The sequence below is a fragment of the Charadrius vociferus genome, unplaced genomic scaffold (assembly GCF_000708025.1).
Source record: "Charadrius vociferus isolate BGI_N301 unplaced genomic scaffold, ASM70802v2 scaffold261, whole genome shotgun sequence".
Lineage (NCBI taxonomy): Eukaryota > Metazoa > Chordata > Aves > Charadriiformes > Charadriidae > Charadrius > Charadrius vociferus.
Window position 1 is genome coordinate 4,189,846 of NW_009646856.1, and position 16,150 is coordinate 4,205,995.

At 37.1% G+C, this 16,150-nt stretch overlaps 1 protein-coding gene across 1 annotated transcript in view; it reads left to right on the forward strand.

The window, feature by feature from the left end:
* Positions 1–16,150, forward strand: part of USH2A (Usher syndrome 2A (autosomal recessive, mild)) — a 394,584-nt gene that overhangs the window by 299,976 nt on the left and 78,458 nt on the right. The window contains 6 exon segments of the mRNA XM_009894321.1: positions 3,667–3,888; positions 9,135–9,358; positions 11,764–11,974; positions 12,374–12,571; positions 13,171–13,325; positions 15,127–15,325. Of these exon segments, the coding sequence (XP_009892623.1) occupies positions 3,667–3,888; positions 9,135–9,358; positions 11,764–11,974; positions 12,374–12,571; positions 13,171–13,325; positions 15,127–15,325 (1,209 nt within the window).

Below are 16,150 nucleotides of genomic sequence, written 5' to 3' on the forward strand. Positions count from 1 at the left end.
TGTGCTGTAAGAAGAAAATTCCACTTATTTTTATGTGAAAGAAAACCCAAAAGCTCATACTGGGAAATACTGTTTTTTAGTTGTAAGAGGTGCAGGTGACATGTTTCATCATAAATGAATGAATGAACAAATAAATAAATAAGAACAGGGGAGAAAAGAAAAGGATAAGATGATTGTGGATTGTATCTACATATTGCAATCTACTCCACGTTGAGAGACTCAGAGAGACTCAAACAGCCTGCAAGGCATATGAAGATGATTCATATTAATGGACTATTTTATTAAGGTGCAGTATGGTTGAAAGCCACAAAATAGCAGCATTGTGTCAGATACACAGTAGTTTATTGAAGCCTGATAATGCTGGAGGGCACAGGGTTTTAGCCAAGTTACATTTTATTTGACTGCAGTCATATTAGTGTCCGTACAAGGATGTGTTGTACATGTTTTCGTATACATTGTTTTGCCAGAGAACGCATTATGTTCTGTTTAACAGATATTGCCTTGCTGACATTTTTTTTTTTTTTTTTAACTACTTCTAGGTATGTTGTAATGGGATTCTGCACGACAATAAACCTGGCTTCCAATGCTGTGAGGACAAGTACATTCCATTTATTCTTAATTCACCAGGGGTTTGCTGTGGTGGTCAGATACATGCTGTGCAACCGAAACATCAGTGCTGTGGTGGTTATTACACTAGGGTGTTAGTAGGTAAGAGACAACTCCTTTCAAATGCTTGAAAGAAACAAAACAACAAAGTTGATATATCTGTTAAACCAAGGAGAATGAAAACACAGCAATAAATGTGGGATTTATCAAGATTTCTAGATGTCTTTGAGACTTGTGTTCAGTCGTATAAGCAAAGAAAATTGCACTGACTTTGTCTTCTAAACACAGTACACTGTTTATACAAGAAAGGCTTAATTGATGAAACCTGATGATTGGGTCATTTCCCAGAGAACTAATTTATGCCAAACTATACTTAATTGCAGTAAGTGCTGCATAATGGGGAGGGCAGTTCTGCTTAATAGGAACACCATCAGGCAATTTAGTGGTGAGGCTTAGTTCTCTGCTTGACTTGACCCCATGTGATTTTTCCCTAGCCACTTCTTTTGTGGAACGATTGTTAGCATTTGGGGTTGATCTTATGGGTTACGTCACTTCTACTTGTTTCTGCATTGTCTACTCTTCGTTTCTACCAGTGTTACAGATCAAAGTACACTTCCCACATGTATTATCTTTGAGGGAAATTTATCCTTCTCTTAAGGCTGATGGTAGTCTTATTCTCAGAACTGTTTGGGAAGTTTGCCAAAACTGTGCTATTGTCCAGAGTTTGGTTTCCCAGTTTGCTGGTGGGAGAGGGAGAGGAAAAAAGGGGAGGAGAGCCCTTTCAGGGGGCAGTGTTCAGAGCATATATATCTTTGTAGGCAATTGTCAGGTCAGGAGCTAAAATGCTTCCATTACTCATGAGCTGGCACACATTCCCTAGGCTCAGAAATGCTTGAATTTTTGCCAACACATTCAGCACATCCCAAGTTCTGATCCTTTGAAAAGTAATTCATATATCACAATACTAGAATGCCTTCCATGATGTCATCAGAAAAATGCTATCACATGGAAGAACCAGAGAAGAGTATTTTGCTGGCCTCATTAATCTCAATGTACTGAAATGGAGAGATTATACTGTGACCTCTGTCCCCATCCAGTGGTCTATGTTAACTAGCTTAATGTTGTTTACATCAAGAAAGAAAAGCACAGTGAAACAAAATGTCTTATGTCTGAAAGTAGTTCTTGTTCAGTCAGCAGTCCACAAGCATGAAACTGTGAATGTTTGAACATGATTTTAAACATTTTTTTTTCCTAAGCATACTTGCTGCATTCTCTTTTCCCGTACTCTAAAGGGCAGCAACATGAACAATGTTGGTCACTTTTTTCTTTTTTATTTTTATAAATATGCTAATAACCTCAAGCTAAATGTTAATGTGGGTCATTCTTTGATAAGGATAACAATTAACTGGTAAGACTGCATGGTAGTTTTCAGAGAGAGAACGTTTTCAAGCCTAGCTTGGAATGGATCCCATTTTGAGAGGTTAATGAGAAGGTTACTGATCCTTTGTGTTTATGTCTAATAGTTCTTTAAAAAAACCAGTTTTATTTCCAATAGATGTAAGCTACATTCTGTGTTTTAATACTTTCTCTGTGTAGCAACTAAATTAGATTCCAAGGAATGCAGGAAAATATGATGAGGTATCTAAACAGATTATATCTATTATACTCTAAAAATTTGTTCTCCTCTTTTTTTTGTTTATTATTGACTTTATTTGATAAAGTTATTTATACAGGAAACTCTCTAAGCATACATATTTCCCAGATGTTGTTTGGCCAGCTTGATAGCTGTAGATGTACTGAAGCACAGTGGGCTGAAGGCATGAAGATTACAAATTAGGAAGGCAGGAATCTCGGTTTCTGAAACAGTAGTGCACAAGGAAGTGCAAGCATCCATCCCAGAACTAAGATTGGAGGAGAGATTCTTAAAGCAGAGCAGAACAAATAATGCTATTACCACCCTGGCACCTCTTTGGCAAGGAATGTGGGGGGAGGAAAACAGCGTTCTCCCTCATCTGTTACATTGCATCACATGTTTATTTCCGACAAAAGCTGCATTGGGTTAGGGCTCTGTCTGTAATTCCCAAACTTTCAGAAGAAAAGGACTTGAGATATTACTTTCAATGAGAAAAATGAGTTTCAAAAATCAAAACACATTTCTTGTATTATCAATCAGGAATCCAAATACTTTAATCGCCTCTATTATCCATCTTCAATAACAGCACAAAACTCCTTCCAAGTGACATTTGAGCCATAGAAAACATTGCAACACAGAAACGTAATAGAAAAACATAACTTTTAGAAGACTGGATCAGATCAAGTGCAGACACTAGTGAATGAAGATTATTGCCATTTACAATAATTTTTGTATCCTTTATAGCAGTATCTACTCCATTCATAGCAGCCCAGCCCACCAGTATATTGTCAGTCTCATTGGCATCCCTATCCTAAGGCCTTTTCCTGCAAAAGCTGGTACTTTTGCTTAAGTAGCAGCCAAACCCACTGACTGTGATGGTGGTATTTAATTTTTAAAGTGAGTTTAATCCTTAAGTTCTTTGGGAGATGAAATCCTAAGTGACACTGGAAAACTCTTTCAGCCATGTGAGTTAGTCCTTCAAAACAAGTTTGGAATGATTTCGGATGAGACAAGGAAATTTTTTGCTGAGAATACGTAGGCTTACTGTTCTGTTAATCATAGCAAGAATGAACTCTTTGCTATGTAGCTGCCTCTACTTAAAGGTTTTCAGCTGTTTAATTATCAAATATACAGAAATTATTTTTGTTGCTTTTCTCAGTCGGTCTCTGTCATGCTTGAATTTTGATCTCTTACAGAGTCTTGGCCCTGAATTCATTAATGTATGTTTCTTTAATTATTGTTATAAATGAATATAATACTTTCAGAGCATTCTAAAGTACCAAGTGATTCCATGCTTTCATGTAGAACGTTTTGTACATGAAGCCACTAGTGTGTGAACCCAGACTTGTTGCTATCAAATGAAGCCTCTCAGGGATTTCAAGAGCTATAAATGCATAAAATCTTTAATTGCATTCTTAAATTAACAGGAGAAGTATGTTGCCCTAATGAAGAGCAAAACAGAGTTTCAGTTGGAATTGGTGACTCTTGCTGCCAGGGAATGCCTTACTCCACATCGGGCAACCAAATCTGCTGTGGTGGGTCCCTCCACGACAGTTTCAATCAGCAGTGCTGTGGTGGAGAAGTCATAAGCACAGACTTGGTCTGTTGTGGGGATGAAGAAGAAGGGACTGCACACAGACCTCTCACAGGTAAGTGGTAAGTTTTCAAGAAAAAAGGGTCTTCATCTTTCTAAGTCTCTTGTGATAGTAACCATTCAGTGCTGACACACTCAAATTTAAGCTGTGTATGCCTATCTGTTAAAATGATGTTGCCCTTTACTCATCTATTCTGATAGATGCAAAATGAAGAGCTTTCAATAACCCTTCTTTACCTTTGTCCAAAAGCCCTGGGGGCTGGAGACACCAGAAAATTCAAAAAGAACACGTGATCTTTCATTATGCCAGTTCGGAAATAGGACCAGTCCCCTCTCAATGAGTAGAGCAGAAGTTAGAATTGGCCATCTTGTGCTGCCATGCATCCCAGTGCAGGGAGTTTCCATTTGCTCTGGAGATGTGGGGTTAGTCACCTAGAAATTGAAGATTATGATGCTATCTGCTTGGTGGTCTATGTCCCTCACCTGTGCATCTCCACAGGGGTAAACCTGCTGCAATTTAAGATTAACAAAGCTTAATCCCTAGAGCTAGTCACTTGTTCATCTGGTGTATCCTATTAATCTCTTGCACACTGTAGGAAATTACTCCATCGCTCAGAGGTACAATCTGAACCCTACATCCTCGTAAAGCACTCTGTGACTCGCTGGTCAGAGTGACAGAGATTGGAGGTATTATTACAAACCCTATTCAGGTATTTTCATGTGTCTTTTCTTTTCACAGTTATTAGACAAATTATATACCATCAGCCTTAGGCTTTCTCAGCCTGACAGAAAGACTTCAGAAACAATTGCAATCTCAAAGGGGAGCCTGATTTCAAAACACAGAAATAATGAAGGTTTAGTACCCAATTCTCCTTTGTGTACAAAGATGGGTGATGCATTGCTTTCACCATATGCGTGCCAGTTTGAGCCTCTAGTTGTACAACTAAGGATCTTAATATAAAACAAAGAACCCAGATCTGAAGGCTGAACGCCTCCTTTCCCCAAAAATGACCCCTATCTTCAGCTTCTTTTTTGCATTCAGTGGATCCTTCAGCCGCTGTGGTATTAGAAGTGCCCTGGTTCTGTGCTGACTGTCAGGAAGGGCTAATCAGAAGACCCATTGCAACGCTTTCTGCGGTTTCTATTCTATCCTTTCCTTCCAGTGATGACTCACGGAGCGTATGCTGTGAACAGCACCGCTTGCATGATTTTAGCTCCCCCTCACTGTGATCCCTAATTGTGCCTGATCCACAGCATCTAGCAGGGCTCACAATATCAGCTCTGAACAAGGCCCTCTTGCATAGCCACGCATTGTGTGGCTGCCACAAGACAGGGCTGGCTCATAAAACATCTCTTTATGTACTTTATTACTTAAACTCTTTTATTTGCCTGCAGGAGCCCTTTAACAAAATCACATTGAATTGACTTTCTCACACCAAATCAAATCTCCCTGGTCCCAGTTCAGTTGTCTTTGTCAATATGTATTTTATAAATGGAGTGAATTAACAGATGCTGTTGGAACAGAACTGCTGGGGTAGCGTTTATGTTTTTACTGCTCTCTCTGGGCAGATGAGTTGTGTAGGAGTGTAATACAGGTATCTTGGGATGAAAGTTATGTTCTTCATTTCAGTATATATGTATTCTTAACAGTTTTTTTCCTTAAATATATTTATTTAAAAAATCTTTATACCCCTCTTTTTAAAATGTGTTTAGCCTATAGCGCTCTATCATTTACACCATTTTTCTTGAGAATGGGTCAGGATGACATTTTTTTGGCTATTAAAAAAGAAAACAGTAGCTTTTTCATCATTCGCAGGTTTTCTGTGAGGACTTTATGCTGTGAGCCAGCATACAGCTGAACACAAATACAGATTTGAAAGATGAATTAGCGCCATAGTTGAAAAGAGATCTTATTCTCTTGCATTAAGCATAGAATAGATTGTGGTTTCTTATCATATCGTATACATCACGCTCAATAGGTTTTTGCTTAATTTCTTGGAGTAATTCAGCCTTGCTAAATACATCATGAAAATGCACAAGCCAGGCACAAAGATCTACTCGCTCCCTGTCCCTATTATTATAATGATCCTAATGGAAAAAATACTCTCACATAAAAACATAATTTACTTATCATTGGCAAAAGGATAAGTAGAATTTTGCAAGAATATGGTAATTGGAAACCTGATCTCATTGTGTAGAAGGGGAAGAGGTAACAGGGGTGGCTTTATGCAAAAGCTGAAGTGCTTCTGAAGCTCTGTTTTGTAGTTGGCAATGAATGCCATGGTTAAAAATATAATGACAATTTAAAGCTTTTGTTTGGGAGTTTTAGTTCCTTGAAAAGAATCATACAAGAAAAACACGATCGCTAAAATTGCAAGCCTTGTGCACAGCCCTGTTGTTGCATGACAGGTTTAAAAGCTGTGTGTTTCTGCGGAATCTAGACCCAGGTTTGCAGTGAATGTTGACTTAGTGGTAGAAGTTTTTCATTTGAAGTTGTATACCTTTTTCAGAGAGTCTGTCCTGCAAAAAGAGATGTTTTTTCCATATCACATTACTCTTTGTTTTTTTTTTTTTTTAAATTTCCTTAGGTTTATTTTTCACCCCTTCTTGGCCTTATTTAGTGGGGGGACCATAGAGACATCTACTGGCAAAGACTGGCAGTGATGCCATTGTATACAGACATCCTGAGCCCCACTGCTGCAGTGTGATTATCCAAAGTTGTCTATTTCTGGCTATAAAGGATAATATCAGCTAAAAACACTCTTGGATTTTCTCTTTAAAAAAAAAAAAAAAGCTAGTCAAACGCCACTATACTGTCATCCCAGACTCATGAAAGATGATGCTTTGTACTGTTGTGGTTCCTGATCTGTAATAGTTGCAATACCCACATGTAAGCCAAGGATTTTTGGAGTAGTTTGCAATGTATGCTGGCTCTGTATTTTGTTGATCCTCTATTCTGGCTCCAAAGGCTAAGCCTTTTAATACTCATTTTTCCCTTTCAAAAGCAGTGGTTTTGCAGATTTACTAAATTAGTAATTCATCACTCAGCTATGTTTGTAATTTTTTTCAGTTGCTGGGGATGAACATGAAACAATTGTTGACAGAAATCACTGTTAGCAGGAAGTGTCTTTTCCAGCCCATGAATTTTCTTTCTGCTGTAATGCATTATGTGCCCACGAAACATAAATATATAAAGCATGACACACACGTTCCAGCTGATTTACAAACAAATAGTTTGTATTTTGATGTTTTGCTGAATTCAGCAAGGGCTTGTAGGAATTTCTGGATCCTTAAATGACTCAATACAGTGATTTTTAGAAGGCAAATCAATCCGTCAATATTACATGGTCCTATTTTGTTTTTCTTGGAGCATATTTAAAATTGTACATTTGAGGTGTCAAGGTTCAGGAGTCAAGTGCTACATGTGATAAATTAAGCAAAGGTCAGAGGCTATGCAATGCAGTTTCAGAAGATTGTCTACCTCTGCCTTTGCAGCTCATTCATGCTGAAGTGATGCACTATGGGAATTACTACCAAACTCTGCTCTGCAACATCTGCTCTCCCTAAGTGAGTTAGTGCACGTCAGACATCTTTATGTCAGAATATTGCAGTGATGGATGCAGTCTTCAGAAAATGCTGCATAAAAATCTGGTGTGCCGTTCTGGCCATTAAGTGAAATTACTATTTAAATTAATGGCGCTGTCACAGTTTATCTGTGCAAAGAATGAACGCTGATTAGGGTATTAAGTAATTAGCAATTTATCACACTGGAACAAGGTTGATAATAATTAAAGAAGTAATGGTTTACCAAAGAAACTAGAAAGGGAGTCACTTCTTGTTATGTGAGTGAAATCTTGGCTGAAAAATTTAATTCAGTTAAACAAAGATGAGGTTCGCAGTGAAAGAATACAGCCTTGTTTGTTTCAAGAGAAAAACAGTTCATTATCAAAATTTTAGTTTGCCTGTCACAAGTCCCTTGGGGCTGTCTGAGTTGCTTATTAGTATTGAATTGAGTCATTTTCTGCATTAATTCTCTACTTAAAATCGGTAGAGTCTGAGGGCAATTTGGAAAAAGGGTGTGAACAGGCGGAAATATTTACATCTTGGAGAGCTGGTGATCACAGTTTGGTTTCTGTGAATGGAACCAGCCCTGAAAATAGGGAAAGTATGCAAGTAATACCATTTTGAGTCATTCTAGTGATTGGAATGAAATGCTCTGAATGCTTTAGCAGGATCACACCTTTAAAGAGTAGTTTTCATTATGCATGACTTCCGAAGAGAGATTTGCTACAATAAATGGCAGTGAGAAAAGTGGCCACTTTTGCCTGTGTTTTAAATGTCTACATACTACAGAAATTATGTCAAATGCAAATTGCTTTGTAGAGGTAACAGTATATCACAGCCCTGGTTTTTTTCATGATATTTTCCAGTTGAATTAGTAACAACATTTATTTCATTGCCAATTATAGAAGTGTTTGTAGCATTTGGTTCAGAGTTAAAATTTACCCCTTTCTTTAAATGGTGTGGGGTTCAATGCTGCTGTTTCACAGTTGGAGAATCATACACGTGAATATTTGGAAAACTACAGTTTTTATGACGAGCTTTTGGTTTTAAAATAAAATTATTAAAAATAGAAGAAAGACTGTGGAATTAATTTTGGCAGTTTATGAATTCCACTACAGAAATGCAAATTATATTTAGATATTAACTTCTTAAAGAGTAATACTCTGTATCAGATGACTGAAGCTTCACTGTGGGTTTTTGGCAAATCACCCATTCAGCTCTACACACCTGGTATGAACCCTCACTTTAAAGCATAAAATATAATGTGAGACATTCTGAAATGCTAAGATGCATTGTTGGAAGACTGCCCATTTAAGGGGGGGGGAATGAATGAGACCTGACTGGAAAGTACATGGAGAAGCTTTCTCAATTTCTACATTCTACAGGAAATTTTCATCAACAGTCTGTCTTCGACCTGCTGTGCACAGTGCTTTGGCATGGTATTTCATAGCAAAGGTTCTTACAGAAGTTCAGCAATGGTGTAAATTGATCGTAGGGGATCCCTGTTTGGTCCTTTAATTCTTGATTGTTTTCAGCAGGTCTAGAAGTCAGGACGCTCACTTCAGTCACCTCACATTCAAATTTAATCTCGCTTTAGCTAAGTCTGCGTACTTCCAGCTGCTGATGGTTTTATGCCAAGCTATATTGCATTCTGAGCTTTTCCCTTTCTATATCTATTTATTTATTTACTTACATTTCATATTCAGATGGGTTTTTTTGTTTGTTTGTTCATTTCAGGGATGTTCTGTTGTGGGCAGGAATATGTGAATATGTCAGACACCATATGCTGCTCAGGTTCCAGTGGTGAGTTCCTAGCACATGTTAGAAAGAATGACCAAGTGCCAGTAAAATGCTGTGAGACTGAACTTATTCCAAAGAGTGAAGAATGCTGTAATGGAGTCGGATATAATCCTTTGAAATATGTTTGCTCTGACAAGATTTCAGCTGGAATGATGATGAAGGTAATTGATAGAAAATCTCTCGGTAGCTCTGATTTGACGATGGAAAGAGAAATACACTGTTCATAACTATTTTTCTAAAATAGGAATATAAAAACTCTTGTGTGCATTATTCATTTTCACATTACATCCATATTAATACCGAATGAGTTCACCATGATTGATGTTATTGCAATGAATTCTAAAGGAATTAATAATGATTAGCTGCCTCTGTGAAGTGTTGCCCAGCACTACAGATTAGTACAGTGGCTAAAACCTGGCATACTAACAAGACTGGCGTGTATAGGCAGCTTCCATTCGGTGACCACAGTTCCTGATGATGTTCCTTAGGGGAAATTGAAATTGAAGTGGCCAGTTCTAAAGTATAAAAATGCTATTACATTTCAATTTGGGCAGGCAGTATGACATATATTCCCCAACCTCCTAAAAAGAAAATAAATAAAAATAAAGCAATTGATATTTTCTTGATGGACTTAATCCTGATCCTACAGAAAACCAGTGGCAATTTTGGCATAACGTTCAGCAGTACTAGGATAGGTCCCTGTAAAACTTTTATTATATTTTTGGTGTCTTTGACACCTAATGAATTATACAGTTTATTTTCGCTCTGTTTTAATCTAAGAGTAAACTAGGCACCATAATGGCTAATTCCATCTTTTCTAAGAGTAGCCAGTGACTATAGGTATCGGGATGAGATAATCTGGCCAATTTTCAAAGCTGCAAAGTCTGGCAACTCCAGTTGAATTCAATAGAAATCTTCAAGAATTAGCATCTTGGTGTTGTACTTGGTGTTGTTTACTTGCCTAAACCACAACAAACGTAAACTGTAAAAATATTGTCAACTGTTATTACAATTTTTGTTTAAGAAAATAAGCATTTCAAAGGATGGAAACCCTGTTTATTCATACTTATATTTATATTTATATTCATATTTATATTCATATTTATAAGGAGAAAGTGGGTGAGAGAGAAAGAAAGAGGGTTGGATATTGTGAATTCTACAACATGGAAATCAGATAGATATTGTGGAATTTATCACTAAAGTAAAAAGAAAAACAGACTCCATCCTGCCACATACAGGATTTTCTGTATCCTTTTCATTCATCTGCTAAGTTAATACACAAATATTTCTTCCATTTTCTTTTCATGTCATTTCATTTTCAGACTGAATAATCTTCTCCTAGAGAAAATCCGAGTGTTGTGATGAGTCAGCTACAGTTCCACAATGCATTGTATTAGTAGTTCATGCAAGGCAAAAAATGGCTGACAATAGGTTAATGAGTTCTTGTAGGTAACATGCCAGATCCATGCCTTAGGTATAAAGTATAAACAAAGGAAGTGCTTTGTATTTCACTAACCCATAGTAGAAAAGAAATAGCAGCGCTGGCTTTCTGATATGTATAGTTTTACTAACATTAAAAGGACTGATATTCTGGGATGTATTCTGGAGCTACTTCATATGTGAATCCAATCCATCTATATCCTACATCTTATATTGATTTCTATCACAATGTCATTTTTGTGAAAGTGCCAAGTTTGGGAAATTAAATTAGCTGAGGTTCGTAATCAGCTAACAAACTAATTTCAATAGGTGAATTAAGGAAGCATTAGATATAATCTGTTTGGTTTTCGTTCTAAAGTTTGTAGCCTAATGGGTAGAAATATTTGTAGTAAATATTGCAGTACATTTCTTCCTGCAACAACCTATATTTTATGAGAATTACTGCTCTCTGGGTTATGGTTTGGCAAAAATATTATTTCATGAATTTTAATGGAAACTTGTGGATGTTCAGTGTATATTTCTATTTCTGTGAATTGTTCTTTATGGGTTAAATCTTATATCTGCATCAACATTTGCAGAGGTCCCCTTATTGCAGCAAAACTGCTGTTTAGGAGTGATGTGGTAGAGGACGCAATTTATATTGCCCATGGATAGAGTTCTCAGCCTTGACAGCTGCCAAGGAATTTCACAGAGCCCTCTTGTGTACTTGGCAAGCTGTGTGAGGGTCTGGGAATTTGCTACTGATTTGCCACGGGATATTGGCCTTTGCAGGAGCAGCACGTTCAAATTCTCAGATAAAATCTTGTTCTCATTTGATTATAGACTCTTCTGCTTTCAACAAACCCAGCCATTTGGGCTTCCAATGGTTAACATTTGTGATGTTTTTATGCAAGGACCTCAAAAAAAAAAAAAAAAGTTTCTTTTAGAAAGGATTATAAAAGCATTAATGACCAGAGATAGCAGACAGGCCAAAAGCTGAAAAGGTCTCCCATATGCTGGAAATATCAATGTACTCAACGTGGTTGCTTGATTTTATGTTTCCTAAAGACAGAGAAATACTAATGGAAGCACTTGTAAAGAAAGGAAGGTGTGGTAAATGTATTAAAATTTTATGTGTATTGCTTAGGTAAAAGAAGAATGCAAGGCTAATACCCTTTGCCCTTTATCTATGGAGGCAACAGCACACTGTGGAAAGTGTGACTTTGATCCTAGGGAGAATATCTGTGCGTGGATAAAAGGTTCTCAGAGTGCTACAGAAAAGGAGATAAAGGAAGGTGTGTGTCCAGCTGAAGAGGAGAGTGTCTACACAGGGAGTGCAAACACATATTCATTTACAGGTAAGGAGAAGTGGCATATCAGATTGGTGATTTGCTAGTGTATTTAATTCACTCTGGAGAAAAAGTTGTCCTGAATGCTGTCAAGTATTCTAATTAAATGTGAAGCAATCATATTGAAGTAGAATTCTTTAAGAATTAATCTGTGAATCAGAACAGTATCTTCAGGGAAAGGAAATAAGTAGCAAGAATTTCTGTGAATGCATAAGGTCTAAACCTACTTTCACAAAAGTAGATAGTATTGCTATATCAGAGAATGGCCCTGACTAAAGGAACAACTTCCATATCTATCTGTCTTTAAAGACAGAAGTAGTCACATAGGCACAGAAAAAAAAATAACAGAAGTTATTTTGTATTTTCATAAGACTGTGATGATCCATATGCAACCTTTTCTTTTTCTAGACCTGAACCTCGAACCTTTTATCACATATGAGTACAGAGTGGCTGCTTGGAATAGCTATGGAAGAGGCTTCAGTGAAATTAGCAGAGCTGTCACTAAGCAAGATGTGCCACAGGGTGTAAGTCCACCAAAATGGGCCAAAGTGGATAATCGGGAAGACATGATACTTCTAAACTGGGAGGAACCACTTCAACCAAATGGTATTGATATATGTTAAAAAAAGATTATGTTCTATCATTCAACTGCCAGGGTTCCAAAATCACAAAATGTTTCTTATCTAATCACTGGCACTGAAATATACGTATTCCTAAACTCTGCAAGAAGAATTTACTCTAGGTTGAGATCATTTTCATTGCAAATTAGAGTAGGGACTAACTTCATAGAAGACAGTTTAGTATGTCTCTAAAAAGTGCCCAGAAGCTTCTTTTGAGAACAGTTGTAATAATAATTGGAAAATATGATCAGAAAATCACAATCATGTTACAAAATATTTGGGGATTTGGGGTGGGGAGGGCAAGTGGGTGATATTCAGGTTTCTTTCAGGAAATCTTGCTTATGATTTTCAAACAGTGAGAAAACTTGGAATAGCTCTCAATAAAAATTGAGAAATATCGATGATGTAGAGGTTGAGGACAGTAGCTGGTAATTGACTTTAGCCGTTTAAACAGGATGATTGTCTGTTACAGTGTTCGCCTAGAGATTTCATTTAATATTTTCTGTGTGCAGAGTGGGTTATTATAGTATACCATCACACAGGATTTCTCAGCTATCAAAAGGGAAAACTTTCTTTCTGTAATAGGTCTTATTCTTCACTATATCATTCTCCGGAATGGAATTGAGCGTTTTAGAGGAACAGAAATGAGCTTCACAGACACAAGTGGTGTCCAGCCATACCAAGAATATTCGTACCAGCTACGAGCCTGCACTGTTGCTGGTTGCACAGACAGCAGCAAGGTTAGTAAATTGGTCTTTGTGGAACTGGTGCCAGAATTTTATCAGCCAATGTGGTAACATAAAAATGCTTTTGGAAAGGTGTAATTTGAAGACACAATGATTATTGAGTTAGCAAGTGAAAAACATCAATAATCTTATTTGGATTCAACTACTGACAGGTGATTATTTGGAACCTAAGGTTGATACAAGCAAGCAGAAGAAGAAAGCAGTATCTCAGTCTTGGGAAAGCTGAAATTGCACTGTGGGAACTAATATTTGTTAAAGAGAAAGATGCACATGATAGAATAGAGTAAGGAATATTAAAGCACACTTTCTCTAAGCCCTGAAATTAAATCTTTCCTTCCCCCTAGGAAGTCTATAGCCTCTTCTTCCTTGGTATTTCTTAGTTTATTTGCTTTAGCTCTAGTTTATCAATTTGTTCAACAACCTTCTTATTTAGAGCCTCCTTCCACTATATTACCTTTCGGTGGCTTTCCATGTCTGCACCTGCTTCAGGTGCTTTACACTCCCTTTGTGTACAACCTGCCCAGCTTCAATTTTAGGCAAACAGAATCTCTTCCCTCCCTTTGTCACTGCTTCATTTCCTCTTGTATCACTTTGAATCACGAATGCCTTTCACCAGAATTACTCTTTAACCAGCTCTAGCTCCTGTTCTGCAAAGTACCTGCCTTATGCATCATTTGGAAAAACTGTTTCTTAAGTGACTTATTTTTCACAATAATATCCTTGGCTCTATGAAAATGAATTTCTAGGACTAGAAGCGTAAGATCTGTGGGGCAGAGGTGGAGAATAATGACTGTGCTTTGTAATTATAATATCCATGGGACTGAAAAGTTGATCTTTTGTTTCAGGTGTTTAAATGTTTTTCTTATTGGTGCAAATCTCAGGCAAATGTATAAGAAAAGAAATGTTGCTGCAGAGGGATGGAGATAGGTGCATAGTACTGTGACACAGAGCTGTGGTCTGGAAGCTATGTAGGCACAGTTGCTGCAACCATCAGCCTGAGCTAATAAATCCTGCTTATTTCACTTGTCTGTAATTAAGGACTTTACTGTTGCAAACACTGAAGTCTGCAAGTAGGGACTGATTCCACAAAATGCGCTAAGACAATATATTATAGAGGGCACATTTTATATTTACAGCATAATATAAATACTTTATGATGGTAATAACAGAAAAAGAAAAGTGATTCTCAAAGAGAAAAGGGTCTGACTCACTTATTAAACCAGCTTAATTTGTAAATGCCTCTGTAGGAGATGGTAGAGATGTGTCAATAGAAAACAAGCTTTTTCCTTTTTCTTCTTTTTTTTGTAGAAAGAGCTTAACAAGTGCAAAGTTATTCTGTCTTTCAAAATCTTTGGTTTCCTTACAGAAATATGGAGTTGCAAATAACTGCAATAGAGTTCAGATTGCATGGGATATATGGAGGCTTAGCCCCATGTTTACTGGTGCTTAAAATATATGAAATCAGGCAGTTAAAATGCAGAGACACTGACAAACCATATGGAAGAGAGTTATCAAGAGTTTTCAAGCAATACAGTTTTTGTTGTTTCACCCTGTGCTATACACTGCAGCTAAAACGTGGTGAACCTGTTGTGATAAATTGTAGACATAGACTTATGTAATGTATTCAAGGTCAGATTTCATTGTGAAAAAGGAAGAAAAAAGTAACTAGTTCTCCAGGCCCCTGGTAATGATATGCCAGGCCAAACAACATTTTAAAACAAAAGTGACATTCTCATTGATCATGGTATCTAGTGTACTATTACATTAAATTGCTGTTTAATTCATATGTCTTCAGGTAGTTGCAGTCACTGTCCAAGGAGTCCCAGAGAGTGTTCAGCCACCAGACGTCAGTGCTTTGAACTCAACAGCATTACATTTAAGCTGGATTGCACCCAAGAAACCAAATGGTATCATCAGAGAGTACCAGATCAGTCAACTGGGGAAAGGACTTATATACACTGATGCTGCGAGCAGAATGCAGCACACAGTAACAGGTAAGGAGGCAGAGCGCTCTGGCAGGCTAATGTCCTGTCCTTAAGGTATGAGACAGTCTAAACATAATAAAAATGCTACTTGTCAGTGACTTTTAAATCCCTAGTACTGTGCACGATTTAGAATGTTTTATCATTACCTTACATATCTTAAATTTGGTTTTTTCCAATCTTTTTCATTTCTGGCTGCTGTTTGTTAAAATTTAATGGATTTAATTTGAGAATTTTAAAATAAATCTATCCAGCTTGATTCAAGATGAATGCTTGTGGTGTGCTCAAGGTCTCGGATATTCTGTGTAGGCTTGCCATCCCTTCATACAGATTCAGCTCTCTCTTTTACCATCGTTAATGTGCAATAATGCAGTTGAAGTGACTAGTGCTGCTGTGAATGTGTAACAGTGTTAGGAGCAAGAAGGATCCAGTACTTTATGCCTGAGATAATAAAAAAAGAAAGGAAGACAGAAAGGTAAAGATCCTGGATTCTGTTTCTGATCTTATATATTGCTTATAGTCATTTTCTAAATACTTGGTGAAATTTCACTAGTGTGTATGTATCTGAAAGAAGATTTAGTCAAGGGATTTTGGGGGAAGATTTGACTCGGACCTCAAATGTATTATTTTCACATATTCAATTTTTAGTTATATTGAATGTTACACTGAGACAAAATTATGCTTAGAAAAGTTTCTGTTGAACACAAAACAGGAACATAAACATTCTGGGATATCTTTTTTCACTCTTTGACCTCAGGCTGCTCATCAAATTCTTGTATCTATGATTTTTAGGAATTCATAAAAACACTATTTTTTCCTTTGTTTTTTTCCACTCAA